General features: G+C 35.1%; 1 protein-coding gene across 1 annotated transcript in view; it reads right to left on the reverse strand.

The window, feature by feature from the left end:
• Positions 1–17351, reverse strand: part of DIAPH3 (diaphanous related formin 3) — a 482025-nt gene that overhangs the window by 155131 nt on the left and 309543 nt on the right. Inside the window, exon 24 of the mRNA XM_028105625.2 lies at positions 7736–7871. Coding sequence (XP_027961426.1) covers positions 7736–7871 — 136 coding nt within the window. The remainder of the gene's footprint in view (positions 1–7735; positions 7872–17351) is intronic.

Here is a 17351-nt window from a genome sequence, read left to right on the forward strand (position 1 = left end):
TCACTTCTAATTTGGGTCAAGTAATGAAAATACTACAGATGTTTCCAACCCCTTCCAAACTGTTGAGCTCTAGCTACTGAGTTGGGCCCCAAACTATCTGGGCCATTGAAAAACCCTTTCCTAGAGGGGAAGAGTGCTGCTGATGGTATCCTCAGGGTTCTGCGCATTGGGGTAAACTAATGCTTGAATAATCAGAAGAATTAAAATGGAATCTGAACCAGAGTAGAAAAGCCTTCCTAATGTGACAATCCTCCTCAAACTCCCCAACACAAAGGAAGAGGGTATCTATAGTTTAAAACCACTGACTACGATACCAGAGACAGAGCTGTCCCTCTCACCCAAGGTTTCCAGAGAAGATAATTCTCAACCTCCATACATAGGTATAGAGTCTAGTGCTAGGTATCAACTACTAAAATTCATTTTGGTCCCTTTTTTCTGCACTATGGTCAGACCATCAGTGGTAAAGGCATAACAACACAATAGTTTAAAAATACATCCTCTGGTCAGAAAACCTGGCTTCAGTGCCTGCTCAATCTGTGACCACGTACAAAGACATTAAGCAACTCTGATAAAAATAGCTGCATAAATTTGCTGTAAGCATTACACGCAATAATGGACACATACAGAACCTGGCAAATAATACGTGATCAATAAATGGTGGCAGAAGTGGGTGTTGCTATTGCGAATGTCCCATAAAAGATGAGGGTAAGAAAAGAGAAATATATCAAAGCCAGTGCAATCTTATTTGTTCTATTCTTCTAAATAGAGAAATGATTAAAACCACTGGCCCATTTCTATGCATCAATCTCCAAAAATGCTAGAAAGCTGAAAGCACCACTGAACAAAACTAGAATATACACCATTATGGAAAATAATCTAACTTTTATGATATCTGAAGAGGACAGGGTAATTGTCAAAGCCTTTATGAGAGCAAGTACACACATTAATTGCCTATCTGTTGAGATTGGCAGAGACATTCCCAAGTAGTATTTATGTAATATGCATTTCCTCTAAAATGGAGGCCTAATTGCTTAGTTATTCTAAATTGCAGAATGGAAAACAAAGGAGCCGTTTTGGCCATGTGGGTAAACAACAGATTTCTAAAAGCTAATTATCTCTTTATTTAATAGACTGAAGTTGTACCAAATGAGACATTTAAGTCTAATAAATAATAAACAAATTATAACCTAAAGACTGAAATATAGGAGCTGCTCATATAGTTTTTATTGCTCCATTAAATAAGCTCTTATTTACTTCCCCCACAAAACATAACTATGCAACACTGGGTCCATTTCAAGGCCATTCTGATGTGCTATTTAAAAATTATGTGAATCAACTTACATACTCAGGAAGTCTTAAAGCATAGTATTTGAATTATATTATCAAATGCCCTATTTGTTTCCATGATTAAGAAACAGAAATGCAGTCTCGAAAAACTTGCACATAATCACATAAAATTGCTATTACTATTTGTCTTACTAGAAATGATTACACATAAGGATAGCTGTGCACTTCAAACAAATAAATACGAGTGTCTATACTTACTGGTTTCTACATCAGATGTTTAATACTTTGGGTATATTCTCAATTAAAATAACTCAAAATGTAAACACCAACCTCAGAAAATATATTCGAAATTCACATACCAATGAAAAAAAAAGACATCACGAAAATGTAGTGAATTTCTTTGCTTGTTTAATGTAATAACAAACCATTCAACGGAAATAACCAAAACTGTATGTGTGAATATTTAAGAGACCTCCAGGCTCATCATTTTTAAAGAAAACAAAAATGAGAAAAATGACCTCTTAAAGCTATAACATGACAATACGAGATTCTGTGCTTTCTTAGTTTCACTGCACAAAAGGATTTTCAATGCTTCGTTTTTCTTCTTAGGGAAATTTAGCCCACTATTCTATTTTTATTTTCATTCTATTAACAAAAATCACATCCTGAAATGATAGTGATAATAAATAGTAGACTTGAAAATCGTTACCTGCTCTTTCGCCAAGGGCAAGTAATGATTTATAGTGGATAAGAAAGAGCAGGGATTTAATTTACTCTACTACCTCAGGTGGTGAAACAAGAATTTGTACATCTGTGAAAAAACACAGTTCTTATTTGCATGGTGAAAATACTAAAGTCATGAAAATATATGGAAGGAAGCTCCCTGTGGGTTTATGACGGGGTTATGTGAACATTTTTCTCTCTCTCTATCATTCAGGGCTGCGTGCCCTACATACGAAAATAAGATAAAACAAAAAGTCCCTGGTCTAGAAAGATGACAAAGCACTAATGTAAAATCAACAGTTCACCCTTCTACTTTTTTTTTTTTTTTTAAAGATTAGGAAAGCTAGGCTGACAACTTCCACAAAGACTGGAGCAGTATTACGTTCTTCTGTACTAAAAGAGAACACCCACAAGGAAAAATTATATAGAGTTTTAGCTCACAATAAGATTTAAAAAGTAAACCATCCTGGAATATACTGTAAAGGACATGCTATATCACCTAGCCGAGGACATGAACATGAACCTGATTTCTCCTATCAATTTCTTTGTTTTTTAAAGATTTTATTTATTTATTTGAGAGAGAGAGAATGAGAGACAGAGAGCATGAGAGGGGGAGGGTCAGAGGGAGACGCAGACTCCCCGCCGAGCAGGGCGCCCGACGCGGGACTCGATCCCGGGACTCCAGGATCATGACCTGAGCCGAAGGCAGTTGCCCAACCAACTGAGCCACCCAGGCGCCCTCTCCTATCAATTTCTAAGGAGTTTTAGAACCAATATTTTAAATTAGTATATCCCATATACATCGTATTCTTAGTTCTCTAAGACCAAATTTTGTCACTACCACCCACCATCTCTACCTTGTTGTCTTGCCTTCAGTTAACTGTTTATAATCTGAAATTATCTTTTACATGTGGTTGTCTGGTTAACTTGTTAGAATTAAAACATCATTCCATCAGGGACTTTATTTATTCTTATCAGTGTAATGCCAGCATATAAATACAAAAACTATTTCTTGTTAAATAAAACAAAAGTGACCTATTAAATGCCTTTTCTATACCAATGAAGTGGAAAACTGTAGCACTTATGTTTTTCATGGTGATACATTTTAATTAAAGATAGTATTTGTTAAGTATAGGAAATGTATAAAATCCAGTGAGTGTATTTGTTAAGAGTGTCAAAAACTGATATTTTGCATAAGAATATTTTCTGTAATTGTTAATTAGACATACTACTTTACTGACTTCTACTTCATAAAGCCTCCAAATGTTAGGAAAAATCATGATTTGACAAAAAGCATATTCTACATCTAATATGGAAAGGAAAGGTGACTGCATATCTGTACTATTTTTAAATGTAAGAAAGATATCAACAAATAATATATTTGATACTTATATGACTAACTTAGCTATAGCAACTATAGTAAGAGACTGACTACTTTGTTCTTCTATATTAGCAATCTTACGTTTAAAGGAAAACTAAAGACCACTTGAAACAATCATCATTTACTAGGGTTTTAGAAGAGGTATTTCACTTTGGTGAGGATATTATATGTTTAGGTGCTCTGAAATTTGGGATATATCCCTAGATTTGTTAAAATTCCCGAGGCTACAGGAAAAAAGGAAATTCAAAGTTGATTTCCAAAATTTTCAAATGTTTTCAAAAGTAGCGTCCTACCTGGTAACTTTCTTTCCTATCAAATCACTTTCTGACTAAATATATTAAAATATTCACAAATATAGAGTATGTAAAGATACAGTCTTAAAGTATTTATTTAATATTATCTATATAAATTAATGTTACCCTGACTATCCTTTGAAGAGCACTCTCCTGGGAAATGTCAAAATCTCTGGCACATAAGGACCTTAGCATTTTTGGGGGAGCTTCTCTCAGGTGAGAACCCTACACCTATTTGAGACCCTACACTTATTGAGACCCATGTTTGGGCAGATATAGTTTTATAAGGTAATTCAATAGGTCAAATAAGATAAGCTCTATGATTCCCAAAAAATGCAAGAGAAACCTTTATTTAAAAAAATTCATATCTACCTTATTTCCCTCTGTAGGAAACAGGATGAAGTTTCCTCAAAAAGTTAAAAATAGAACTACCCTATGATCTGATCCGGTAATGGCACTACTGGGTAATTATCCAAAAAATACAAAAACACTAATTCAAAGAGATACATACACACCTATGTTTATTGCAGCATAGTTACAATAGCCAAACTATGGAAGCAGCCCAAGGGTCCATCAATTGATGAATGGATAAAGAAGAGGTGGTATGTATGTATATATAGATACACATATATATATACACACATATACACACACACACACACACACAATGGAATATTATTCAGCCATAAAAACGTGCCATACGCAATGACATGGATGGAGCTACAGAGTATAACGTTAAGCAAAATTAGGGAAAGACAAATATCATATGATTTCAATCATATGTGGAATTTAAGAAACAACAACAACAACAAAACGAGCAAAGGAAAGAGGGGGGGGGAGGCAAACCAAGCAACAAACTCTTAACTATAGAAAACAAACTGATGGTTACCAGAGGGGAGGTGGGTGAGGGGATGGATGATGGGCATTAAGGAGGGCACTTGTCATGATGAGCACCGGGTGTTGCATGGAAGTGCTGAATCACTATATTTTACACCTGAAACTAATATTACACTGTATGTTAACTATACTGGAATGAAAAGAGAACTAACCTTCTCAATGCAAAATTACCTACATGAAACCAATATAACCATAACTGATGGGTAAGTATTAGAACAGTTTTGGTAAATTTCAGAAATAGACCCTAGTATATGAATGATTAAGTAAGAATTACAATTAAGTGGAGCAGAATAGTATTATGAATAACTGAAGCTAGAAAAATAATTGAAATGGATATAAAACTGTTGTAAAGATGACTCTCTAAATTTAAAGATAAGAAAAATCACAAAAGTAAAAATTATAAAACATTTTTTTATGTCCAGATATAAAAAGTCAAAGTGAGAAAATATGCTTAAAAGGTAAATACTGATGCTCAATGAGCTAACATGTGTAAACCAACAAGAAAAAGACTAAGACAACACAATTCACAAAGAAGGAAATACAAATGGACTATTAAATACTTGAAAAAATGTCTAACTTCATTAGTACTCAAAGAAAGGCAAATTAAGATAAAACAGAACTTTCTACTTTATTAGCAAAGATCTTTAAAAATGACAATATTCAACCAAAGTATGTTCATAAACTAATACTAAAAGCTGGTGAAATTAGAATAATACTTTTGAAAATCAATTTGGCAACATGCATCAAAAAGTCTTAAAACTTTATCCTAATAATTACAAATATCTGTCAGCCATTTATGCATAAACATATCACATTGAAAAGATGGAAATAACTATTGTTCTATGACTCATTATGACTAATGCAAATTAAATAAGATATGACATATACAGTGAATGCAATGACACGGGTATTGCAAATTACAAATTAAGAATCACAAGAATAACAGGAAACATTCAGAAAGTACAGCAAGATGCCAAACAGCATACTCAGTACTATCATATGGCTACTATTAAAGGTAGAAAATTTTAAAACTCAAAGAAAGATGTGCCAAAATATTAAGAGGGATGTTTTGTTTGTTTGTTTGTTTGTTTTGGATGGGAGGATATGGGCAATGGTCTTTTGATCGACTACTTTTTAGGTGTTTTCTGTAACACCGTATTATTTTTAAATTGGAAAAATAAAATGAACTTCGTTATTCTTAAAAATAAAATGCCTTCCCACCAACAGTGTAGGAGGTGGGTATTAAAGAGGGCACGTATTGAATGGAGCACTGGGTATTATACACAAACAATGAATCGTGGAACACTACATCAAAACTAATGATGCAATGTATGATGATTAACATAACATAATAAAATTAAATTAAAAAAAATAAAATGCCTTCAGGAGAAAGGAAAATTTAAATGAAAACATTATTGAGATTATGTTAGATTGGATCTAACATTTCGTTAAAATTTTTGTTTCCTACCAGGTTTTAACTTTCCAGGTTGATAGAAGAGAATTGCTGAGAGGCCCTGTATGGACAGACCAGAGGGTCTGGGCAAACCCCACAAATACAGCCCATGTGCTTGCTATCAAGTAACTCATCCAGATGACACTTTGGCCAATACTAAATGAACTAATGTTCTAATATAAGAATGTCTGGTAAATTAGGCGTAGTCAATTATTTTAAAATGATTTCCAGAAACATTAAAATCAATGTTAAACCTTTCTGATCTCCATTTTAGTTAACACTTTTAAGATATTTTTGAGAACACTGCCTGAATTTCAAGTGTACTCTTCTAAACAAGAAGCTGTGCTTAGATGATTATCTTTTTCTCCTGGAAGAAACATGTGTGATACATTAAGGTACTCAGTTTGCTTTATTAAAGATAAAATATGTCTGTAAAAGTGAAAGTAAAAGAGGCAAAGAAGGCATCTCTGTCTACCCCTGGGGAAACTTTAGGTGAATTTGCAGCCCTGAGTTGTAAACTATGGTAATTTAGCAGTGAAGTTGATGGATTTTAATTAAAGCTTTCTGTAATCCTTAGTGGCTTAGAGGTGGAAGAACCAGAATTTTGAGGGAGTGAAATGTAACTACAATTTACTTAATTCTTCCGCTTCTAAGTTAGTGGTATCTTCTAGCTTTAGAATATATACATAGATATCTTTGTAAAACTGTAATTTTTCCATTTTTAAGAGCTTTTTATTAAAGAAAATTTCAAAATATACAGAAGTAGAGCCAATGCTATAGTGAACACACCGTTCCTTCTGAGCACCCATCACCCAAGTTTAGCAATTATTATTTATAGCCAATCTTGTTTCATCTACACACCCACCTATTTTCCTGGTCATGCTAGACTATTTTGATTGAAATCTCAGACATACTTTTGTCTGTAAAATTTCAGGATAAGTCTCTAAAAGATACTTTATAATATATTCGCAACAACACTGTCATGTCTACAGGGAAAAAAAAGTATTCAAGTATTTCAGACTGCCTTTGTCTTGGCATTAGATTAGAATTGTTTGGATTAGAATATACGTAAGTTCCATTTGTTGCAATTGGTTGATAAGTCTCTTAAGACTCTTTTAATCAATACATTTCCCTCCACTTTTTCCCTCCCTTAGAATATTTTGTTGAAAAAAACAAGTTACTTGTCCAATAGAATTTCCCAGTTTTCTATAGTTGTTAATTTATTGATTGACATAAACTATTACAGATTGGTTACTGAAGTAGCAGTCAAAACAGTGCGAATATACTGGGACTACAAGAATAGACCAGGGGACCAGTATTACCTACAACAAATGACCAGTTAGGATAAAAGCACTACTTGTGAGTAAACTAAGGGGGGAAAGCCATTAAAAAAAAAAAAATGCTCGGGAAGGGCGCCTGGGTGGCTCAGATGGTTAAGCGTCTGCCTTCGGCTCAGGTCATGATCCCAGAGTCCTGGGATTGAGTCCCGCATCAGGCTCCCTGCTCTGCGGGGAGCCTGCTTCTCCCTCTGCCTCTCTCTCTCTCTCTCTCTCTCTGACTCTCATGAATAAATAAATAAAACATTTAAAAAAAAATGCTCTACAGCTTAACTATATAAATAGGTGATCATATCTTCTTTTTTCACAGAAGTTTATTAAACTGCTAATAACCAGTACAAATAGCAAAGCTGACAGTACTCACCAGTCTTCATTTCTAATAAGCGCTTTTTCTTTTGTTGGCGTTCAAGCCTTTCCTTCTCTGCCAATTCTTTGGCTATTTGGGCACGTTTTTCCCTTTCCTCTGCTTCTCTTTTTTTGACGTTCTCCTTTCTTGCTTGCTGTTACAAACAAATTTTGGAAAATGATCAATTTTAACCACAGCGACTCCACAAAAATTATTAATCTGTAGAACTGTGATTAAGTATCTTTTAGATAATGGCTACTTCTAATATTAGTAACACAGTCTTTTAAAAGATTAGCACAGGAACCCTTGTTAAACATGGATCTATAAATACAACTTATGCTTGAAGCACCTGCATCTTGGTGGAATCAACTAAGAGAAGGGAGACAGAAACTAAAAATAAAAAAGCATTTAATTTACAAATCAAAACTGTTTCCCTATATGTATTTCCAAAAGAGGGTCTAGCAAATGTATTAGAGCCTCTCATACATCCTCTGCTAGGTAACTACGGAGTACCAGAGAAGTAGTCGAAGGAATGATAGAAAAGAGCTGAAATCATTTAACAATTTCTTTCACATGAACACAAGTGTCATAGGATGACTAGAGGAATATTTGGCATTTCAAAGCTAGACCTCTGACTTCTCCTCAAAACCAGTAACATGTGAACTATAGGATCCTGAACAGATATGTGATTTAATTCTTTATTTTCTAAGTTTTGTACAAATCAAGTAACACCTCTCACATGGCATTAGTGTGAATTAACAGGTAAACAAGGATTTTTCTATGTGCCAACAAACAGCATAGCATATATTACAATCTCCTATTGTGATTCTCAGTACCAAGGGATGAAAACAGACTATCTAATTGCTTGTTTATCACTAATAGTATTAAACAGAAACATGCATAACTAAACTTTAACAAGTAGGTGGCTTATGTTATTTTTGGGGGAAACTTTCATTTCTCTACTGTCATAGTCTTTGGTTTTGTTAACCCTAGAGAGAGTACATGGTCTTCATTAGAAATCAAAAGGCAAAATTTAATATTATTAACCAAAATGATGAAAAGTACATGGGAAAAAAAAGGAGGAAGAAAAAGCCTAGGTTGGAAGCAATATTAATTCATCCATCCACCCCTTCATGCAATAAATACTGAGACACCGAATAATAAGTGGTGTTATGCTAATACCGCTTGGCATATATATATGTGAGTATATGACTTATATATGCATAGATGTATATATAGTTCTAAAACAAGTTTATATTCTGTGTGATAGGGTGGGCCAGCAGGCAAAGACAGACAATAAATAAAAAGAGTTTGATAAATATTGTACCATGAAAAAAACAAGTGATGTGATAGAATGCTTGGGGAGGTACTTTACATTGAGGCGGTCAGATAAGGCCTCACTCACTGATTGATTCACACTGAATCTTCAATGTCAAACAGCTAACTAGGTGATAACCTGGGGGAAGAACAAATGCAAAGGCTGTTGGTGCATTTGAGAGAGAGAGAGAGGCCAGTGTGATGGTAGAAGAGGAGGTGAGGAGATACGCTGAAGCCTGATCACTTAGGGTCTTCTAGCCAAGATAAGGAGGTGGGATTTTCTTTCAAGGGAACTGGAAAACTGGAGATTTTCAAGCAAGAGAGTGCAAGACCAAGCACTCTAAGGTACAAGTGCTAATCAAGCACCTTCGTTCCCAACAATCTTTTCACAGATATTTATATTATGAATAGTCTTGGAAGACAGAGGTAGGATCTCCCTCTTAAGTAAATGGATTTGTTCACCAGCCAGTATGTAAACTGGGGCAAAGGTCGGGCTGTCTTATTACCTCTTAAAAAAGACTGAGTTCCCTAAGTTCACAATTTCACTCCAGTAATACAAACCACTGTGCATGTAGGTATTAAATCTGGCCTTCTTCACATTGCCCTGTGGGAGTAGAGACTCAGGAATCTACACAACTGTTGACTCTGGCTAGTGCTATTGCTGTAATAAATTCTTTGCCTCCAGTCTTGTGTCTTCTGCCAACATTCATGAAGTGATGGCAGGCTAACAAGGTAAATTCTCCTACTCCTCACAGTTCATGACATATATTAACACTATTACTGCTAAGCTTCGAAATGCCGGCTGCAGTAATAGATGCTTTCCCATGCAATCCCTCCAATCTTCAAAATGGATTCTGCATTCTCCATTTGACACAGAATGGTCAATAGTTGCTCATTGTAATGAATGTAGGAAGAGGCAGAGGCAGGACGGAAAGGCTGCCCGTAGTGTATGTTCTCTCTACCATGCTGCTTCAGACTTATGGCAGCAGCATACGTTAAGCACCAACTCTAAGACAATGGCTGCTATAAAAATCAAGATAAGGAAGGTAGGAAAAGGCAGCATAAAAGTAGAAAACAAATGTGGTTTCAAAGACAAGCATGTATACGTGTGCGCACGTACACACATGGGTACCAATGTGTGTATAGGTAAGGAAGACAGTGAAGATTGGATTGTGGTAAAGAAAAAGATGGGCAAATATTCAGAAATCAAAACTATATTTCTTGCTGGAGGGAAATGAGTAAGAGGAACCTACAAAAAATAAAATATATATGTATCATGTAGCTTATTTATTAAACTCATTAAAGTACAAAATTTTCTGATGTAAATTTTCTACTTTAATGACTGGATGCATTTCACTGAGAACATTTAATAGACAACCTATAACCAGACATAATTGCCACACCCTTTTAGTATTCCACTGGGCAATAAGAAGTCAAAATTACTTCCTGGGACCTATAAAAATAATGTTTACATTTAAGGAATAAGCTCTGAATAGTTCTTAAAGCTGTTTTGTTTTATGGAAAATGCACTATTGATTTTCATTTAAAAGCCAATCTCATTTAAAACATATCTTATTCTGACATTATAACTACTAGAAGACTTTTAGGTGGAAAAATACCAACAGACAGCATAGCAATAGGTATTTAGTCTGAAACTAATATCGCAGTTCAAACAGTAATTGGGAATTTTCTTTTATTCTAAATGTTGAGAAGCAAAAGTAGCCGAAAACAGAAAAGATGAACAGTTAGAAAGCCGCATTATTCTAGATACAACTGCCTCTCAGTTACTTCAATTCTAAATTCAAAGCTAGAAAAAGTTAAAGATGAGCTGTACATAAAGATAGCTATAAGACATTGATTTTTTAATCCTCTCATTTTAACTTTTTATTTTTAGTATAGTTCACACATAATGTTATGTTAGTTTCAGGTGTACAACTTAGTGATTTGACAAGTTTATATACATTATGCTATGTTTCCCTTATTCTTGGGGGCCTGGTTTTCTATTTAGTCAATGGCAAATAAATTGCAAGGCCACCAACCACTTTCAGCTCTGCGATGCCAAAAAAATTTCTCTGGGGGCTTGTAGAATGTTCCCACGATAGCCTGTCTGAAAGATCTGTTGGCAATGACCACAGACGGTTTTAAAACTTCGGTCACACTTTGACTGTTCGTTTCAAAGTTGTAATCAATAATTTACCTGAGCTCCTAAAGCTCACATGCATTTTATGGTAACAGCAGACTCTAAAATAGCTCTATAAAAATACATAGGTAGGCTAAAAAATAAGTGTATACAAGAATATAGATATGCCAAATATATGTACATATGTGTGTGTACTCTAAAAGAAAATGAGCTCACAATTATTTCCCACCTATAATTTGTTTTCTGCATAACAAGAACTTTGCCATGAGTTTAAATATACATTATAGCATCATACATTTTGTCCCAGAGAAACCAAAATGACCCAAAGCCAGTGAATTTCAAAAAGCACACACAAGTGTGTGTGTGTGTGTGTGTGTGTGTGTGTTTAGAATTTAGAACAGTCTGGCAGAATATGCTGTGACTATTCTAAACATTATCTTTGAGGTTTTTTTTTTTAATTCATCTTTATTACAAACTTCTATGACTTGCTTTTTCCATTCAACATAATTCTAAAACTCATTCACATTTTTATATAAAAATAGCACCTCATTTTCACTGCTTATATATAAGTCATTTTATTATTTACTCATCTATGGGTGGGATTTGAACTGCTTTGGATTTTTGGCTATGATGAACAATGCAGATACCAATATTTTTGCACATGTCTCCCTGTACCTACGTGTAAGAGTTTTTTAATGGTACATCCCATTAGTTGGTTCTTAAATCTGTTTAGAAACTGTTGACAGTTTCTTTATGTGAAAGAGAACAGAACATTTTATTTTTTTTTAATTTTTATTTATTTATTGAGAGAGAGAATGGTAGAGAGAGAGCATGAGATGGAGGAAGGTCAGAGGGAGAAGCAGACTCCCTGCCGAGCAGGGAGCCCGATGCGGGACTCGATCCCGGGACCCCAGGATCATGACCTGAGCCGAAGGCAGTCGCTTAACCAACTGAGCCACCCAGGCACCCGAGAACAGAACATTTTAGAATGTAACACAAGCAGTAAGGATAAGTATTCTTTGTTGATGCTTTTTGTTTTTGTTCTAAGGAGTGCTGGGTCCCCTTGTAAAATATTATTTGACAGTGTGGGTTATGACCAAAATAGTCTGAAAGACGCTGCTCTCTCGGGTCGGAGTGGAGCTGGGTGATGAATAAAAGGAGAGGTTCCTCCTCAATCTTACTAGATGGTGTCAAAGCATTTCCTAAGTGGTTGTGCCAAAAGATACAGCTACCATCAGTACATAATCATAGCCTACATACTAACCAGATTGTTATCATCAGTCTTCTATTTGGCAAGCTTATAATGGTATCACATGGTGCTTTTAACTTGTATTTCTATGGTTACTAATTAGTTCAAGTTGGTTGCTTCTCACATGTTTATAAAACATTTGTATTTCTTACTCTGTGAAATGCCCATTGTATCTTTTACCCACTTTTCCATTAGGTTATCATTTTCTTAATTTGCAGTTCTTTAAATATCCTAAATAGTAAATAGTAATAGTAATTAAATAGTAATCTTTTGTCAGTTTATTTTATAAATAGATTTTGGATTTTAACCGTCATACTTCATTTGCTTAGTCTTCCAGTAAACAGAAGTTCTTTTTTTTCTCATTTTTTATTATGTTAATCACCATACATTACATCATTAGTTTTTGATGTAGTGTTCCATGATTCACTGTTTGTGCATAACACCCAGTGCTCCACACATGCCCTCTTTAATACCCATCACCAGGCTAACACATCCCCCCACCCCCTCCCCTCTAGAACCCTCAGTTTGTTTTTCAGAGTCCATCCTCTCTCATGGTTCGTCTCCCCCTCTGACTTACTCCCCTTCATTCTTCCCCTCCTGCTATCTTTTTTAACATATATTGCATTATTTGTTTCAGAAGTACAGATCTGTGATTCAACAGTATTGCACAATTCACAGTGCTCACCATAGCACATACCCTCCCCAGTGTCTATCACCCAGCCACCCCATCCCTCCAACCCCCCACCACTCCAGCACCCTCAATTTGTTTCCTGCGATTAAGAATTCCTATCAGTGAGGTCATATGATACATGTCTTTCTCTGATTGAGGTATTTCACTCAGCATAACACCCTCCAGATCCATCCATGTCGTTGCAAATGGCAAGATCTCAGTCCTTTTGATGGCTGCATAATATTCCATTGTGTATATATACCACCTCTTCTTTATCCATTCATCTGTCGATGGACATCTTGGCTCTTTCCACAGTTTGGCTATTGTGGACATTGCTGCTATAAACATTGGGGTGCACGTACCCCTTCGGATCCCTACATTTGTATCTTTGGGGTAAATACCCAGTAGTGCAATTGCTACATCGTATGGTAGCTCTATTTTCAACTGTTTGAGGAACCTCCATACTGTTTTCCAGAGTGGTTGCACCAGCTTGCATTCCCACCAACAGTGTAGGAGGGTTCCCCTTTCTCCGCATCCCCGCCAACATCTGTCGTTTCCTGACTTAAACAGAAGTTCTTAAACATAGTCAAAAATATCTTTTCTATACTGCTAGCACCTTTTATAACTTATTTAAGAAATCCTTCCCGACTTCAAAGACAAAGAGATTCTTCTACACTTTCTTCTTAAAGTTTCAATGATGCTATTCATATTTTAGTACCTACGTTATCTGAAATCAATGTTTTTGAATGGTGTGAGGTGGAGACCCTATTTACTTTTTTCTATGAAGAGTTGACCATAACTTTTCACAACTAACCCAGCCTTTGCCCACTGATTGGCAAAGGCCATCTCTTTTGGCTTTGAAGTGGCCATATATGTGCTGTTGTTGGGGGCTATTTCAGTCCATCTGGTCAATATATCCCTGTTTACATCAATAACACTGTCCTAAGTATTAATAGCTTATGCCTGATTTTTCTTCTTTAGAATTGTCTTCACTCAGTCACCTATTTTTCAGAGCAAACTTACTGAAGTTTTTGAAAAGGCCTATTAGGATTTTGAACAGAATTGCTCTGATTCTGCAGATTTAGATAAGATTGGTATCTTTATAATAATGAGTCTATTTATAAAGATAATGTGGCTCTCCATTAACTTGGGCCTTTTTAAAGTCTTGGAAAAAAATACACTTTTTCCATCGACGTCTTAGTTTATGTTAGATTTATTCTTTGTATTTTCTATTGTTCTTGTAAATGGTGCCTTTAAAAAAATTATGATTTCTAATGTTTTGGAACTAATACACCTTTTTATATATTCCATTGATAAAATTTATTTCCAATAATCTTCTTGTGGCTTCCTTTTCATATTATTCATAGACAACCATAATGGATGGTTACTTATCAAATTTTCTACTTTGTATTTCTTTCTTGTTTTATCATACTGCAGGAGTTAAATTCCCATTATTAGATTAAGAGGGTTCTCTTTGTCGCTAGTTTTCTACTTAGGCGTAGAGGGTTTGACTGGTTTATTGTTGTTTTTAAAATCTGAACACACGTTGAATTTCATCAAATGTCTTCCTCAATCTATTTAAAGTCTTAATGCAGTGAATTATATTAATGGATATTCTAATATTAAACCACACTTTTATTTCTGGGATAAACTCAACTTGGACAGGAAGCATTTATTTTTTTGAACATTTGGTCATTATGCCTATGTATTTATATTCTATCAGTTTAGAATAATCGTTTCATTAAATTTGGTAAAACTCATCTGTAAAACTTTTTGGGCCAACTATTTAATTTGTTCAAAGATTCTAAATAAGTCATTAAAAAATTAGTTACAGGCTTATTCAAGCTTTTTCTTTTAAAGTAGCTTTAATATGTAGTAATTTTTCTAGGAACTTACCTATTTCATCAACCTAATTCTGGCCTACAAATTTTATAGTATGCTTGTCTCTTTTTACCATCTTCTGCATCTGTAATTATAATCCTTGTTATATCAATATTTCCTTTTCCTTGATTAATCTTTTCAGAAATTTATCTAATTTTTTTTTAAGATTTTATTTATTTATTTGACAGAGAGAGTACAAGCAGGGGGAACAGCAGAGGGAGAGGGAGAAGCAGACTCCCTGCTGAGCAGGGAGCCCGACGTGGGGCTCCATCCCAGGACCCTGAGATCCTGACCAGAGCTGAAGGCAGACGTTTAACTGACTGAGCCACCCAGGCGCCCCCTAATTGTCTTTTCAGAATAATGACAATTCGGCTTTTCAAAAATTCTCTTAAGTCCTTTTTCCTTCATTCCTTTATTTTCTTATTTTTTCTAAAATTATACAATTCCTTTTTAACCTCTGAGGTCAGATGCTTACTTTAATATTCAGTCATTCCAATTTTTTAACATAAACACGGTATAAATTTCTTTATACCACTATCACTGCATTCCATAAATTCTGGAGTATTTTCAATAAGGTCTAATTTTTCTCTATGATTTCTTCCTTAACATGAGTTATTTCATGTAATTTTAGAATTTTCAAAATAGAGGTTTTAAAATTTCATCCCTTTTTCAAAGTTTATTGCTAACTGCATATTACAGTAGTTAATGAAGAAAGATGCAGCTTAGAAACTTATCAAGATTTCATTCATGGTCTCTAGTATGTGATTACTTTGATAACAGTGCCACTTATGACTGAGAAGTGTACTCTAATTGTTGAGTTGGGTTCTTTCTATATTAATCAAATCAACTCTATTAATTGAATTGTTTAAAGCTCCCATATCTTTAATGATATATCAATTAGAGAACTTTGTTGAAGTTTCCCAATATAATGCTAAATCTGTCAAGTTATTTCTAGAAATTATAAATTTTTACATGTCTGTTTTGGTGCTATGTTATTACGCTCATGCCAGTTTTTGAATTGTATCTTTCTGATGAATTATGCTTTCTATCATGAAGTAACATTCCCTTGTCATAAGTCTATTTTGTCTGTTATCGACACAGTTTCCCATTTTCTTTTGATTAATATTGTATCCATTAACTGTTCTGTTATTTCAAACTTTTCCACATACTTGGGTTATAGGTAGGTATCAAACAGCATAAGGCTATGTTCTGTTTATCCAATCTTAGTCTTCTAAAACTTTTATTATGATTTATAAAATATTTCTTTCTACAACCTTATATTAATCCTTTTATTGGTCCTCCTTTATGTGCCTTATTTATTTTCTTTGTATGTCTTTCTTGGTCCATTTCTCCCTCTGTGGTTTGAAATGTATACTGGATACATCTATCCTTTTACTGGTTATCCTTGTAATTTTATCACACAAATTAATTTCTTTTAAAGATTTTATCCATCTATTCAACAGAGAGAAAGAGAGAGAGAGACAGCAAGAGAGGGAACACAAGCAGGGGGAGCGGGAGAGGGAGAAGCAGGCCTCCCGCCAAGCAGAGAACCCAATGCGGGGCTCGATCCCAGGACCCCGGGATCATGACCTAAGCCAAAGGCAGCCAATTAACGACTGAGCCACCCAGGCACCCCTCACACAAATTAATTTAACAAGACCTGCAAGGTCACTGATAGCTTTATCTTCCTTCTTCTCCTTTGAACAATACAGAAAGGATAAAACACCTGAACTCCAAGCACCTTGTTCAATTCATTTCACAATTCTGTCCAGGAGTTAAGCTCTGTAACTCCTTTTCTATAAAACAAGTTAGACATTTTATTGTATACTTTCTTTATATTTGGTTTCATAGTAGGTATACCTTCTTGTCTCTCAATTCTTTCTTTCTGAAGAAAACAACGTTGCTTCTTCAAATACATCCTTTAGAGGAGGGGTCAGCAAGCTACATTCGTGGCTTGGCCAGCAGTTTTTGCAAATAGTTGTATTGGACATAGCCACACCCCCTCATTTACATACCATCTATGATGGCTTTTACACTGCTACTGCAGAGCTGAGCAGTGTTAACATCTGGCCCATTAAACGGTTAGGTAATCCCTGCTTTGGGAGATCCTTTAACAGAGAAATGTTCAGAAAAACAACCCTTTGCCCTTGAAGATTTCCCCAACTTTCTCACAAGACAGCCATGTTTTAAAATATCTCTTGTAGGGCGCCTGAGTGGCTCAGTTGGTTAAGCGACTGCCTTCGGCTCAGGTCATGATCCTGGAGTCCCGGGATCACATCCCACATCGGGCTCCTTGCTCAGCAGGGAGTCTGCTTCTCCCTCTGACCCTCTTGCCTCTGGTGCTCTCTCTCAAATAAATAAAATCTTTAAAAAAAAA

The sequence above is a fragment of the Eumetopias jubatus genome, unplaced genomic scaffold, assembly GCF_037043125.1.
Source record: "Eumetopias jubatus isolate StellerSeaLion01/CBP00866 unplaced genomic scaffold, mEumJub1_p1.0 scaffold_3, whole genome shotgun sequence".
Classification (NCBI taxonomy): domain Eukaryota; kingdom Metazoa; phylum Chordata; class Mammalia; order Carnivora; family Otariidae; genus Eumetopias; species Eumetopias jubatus.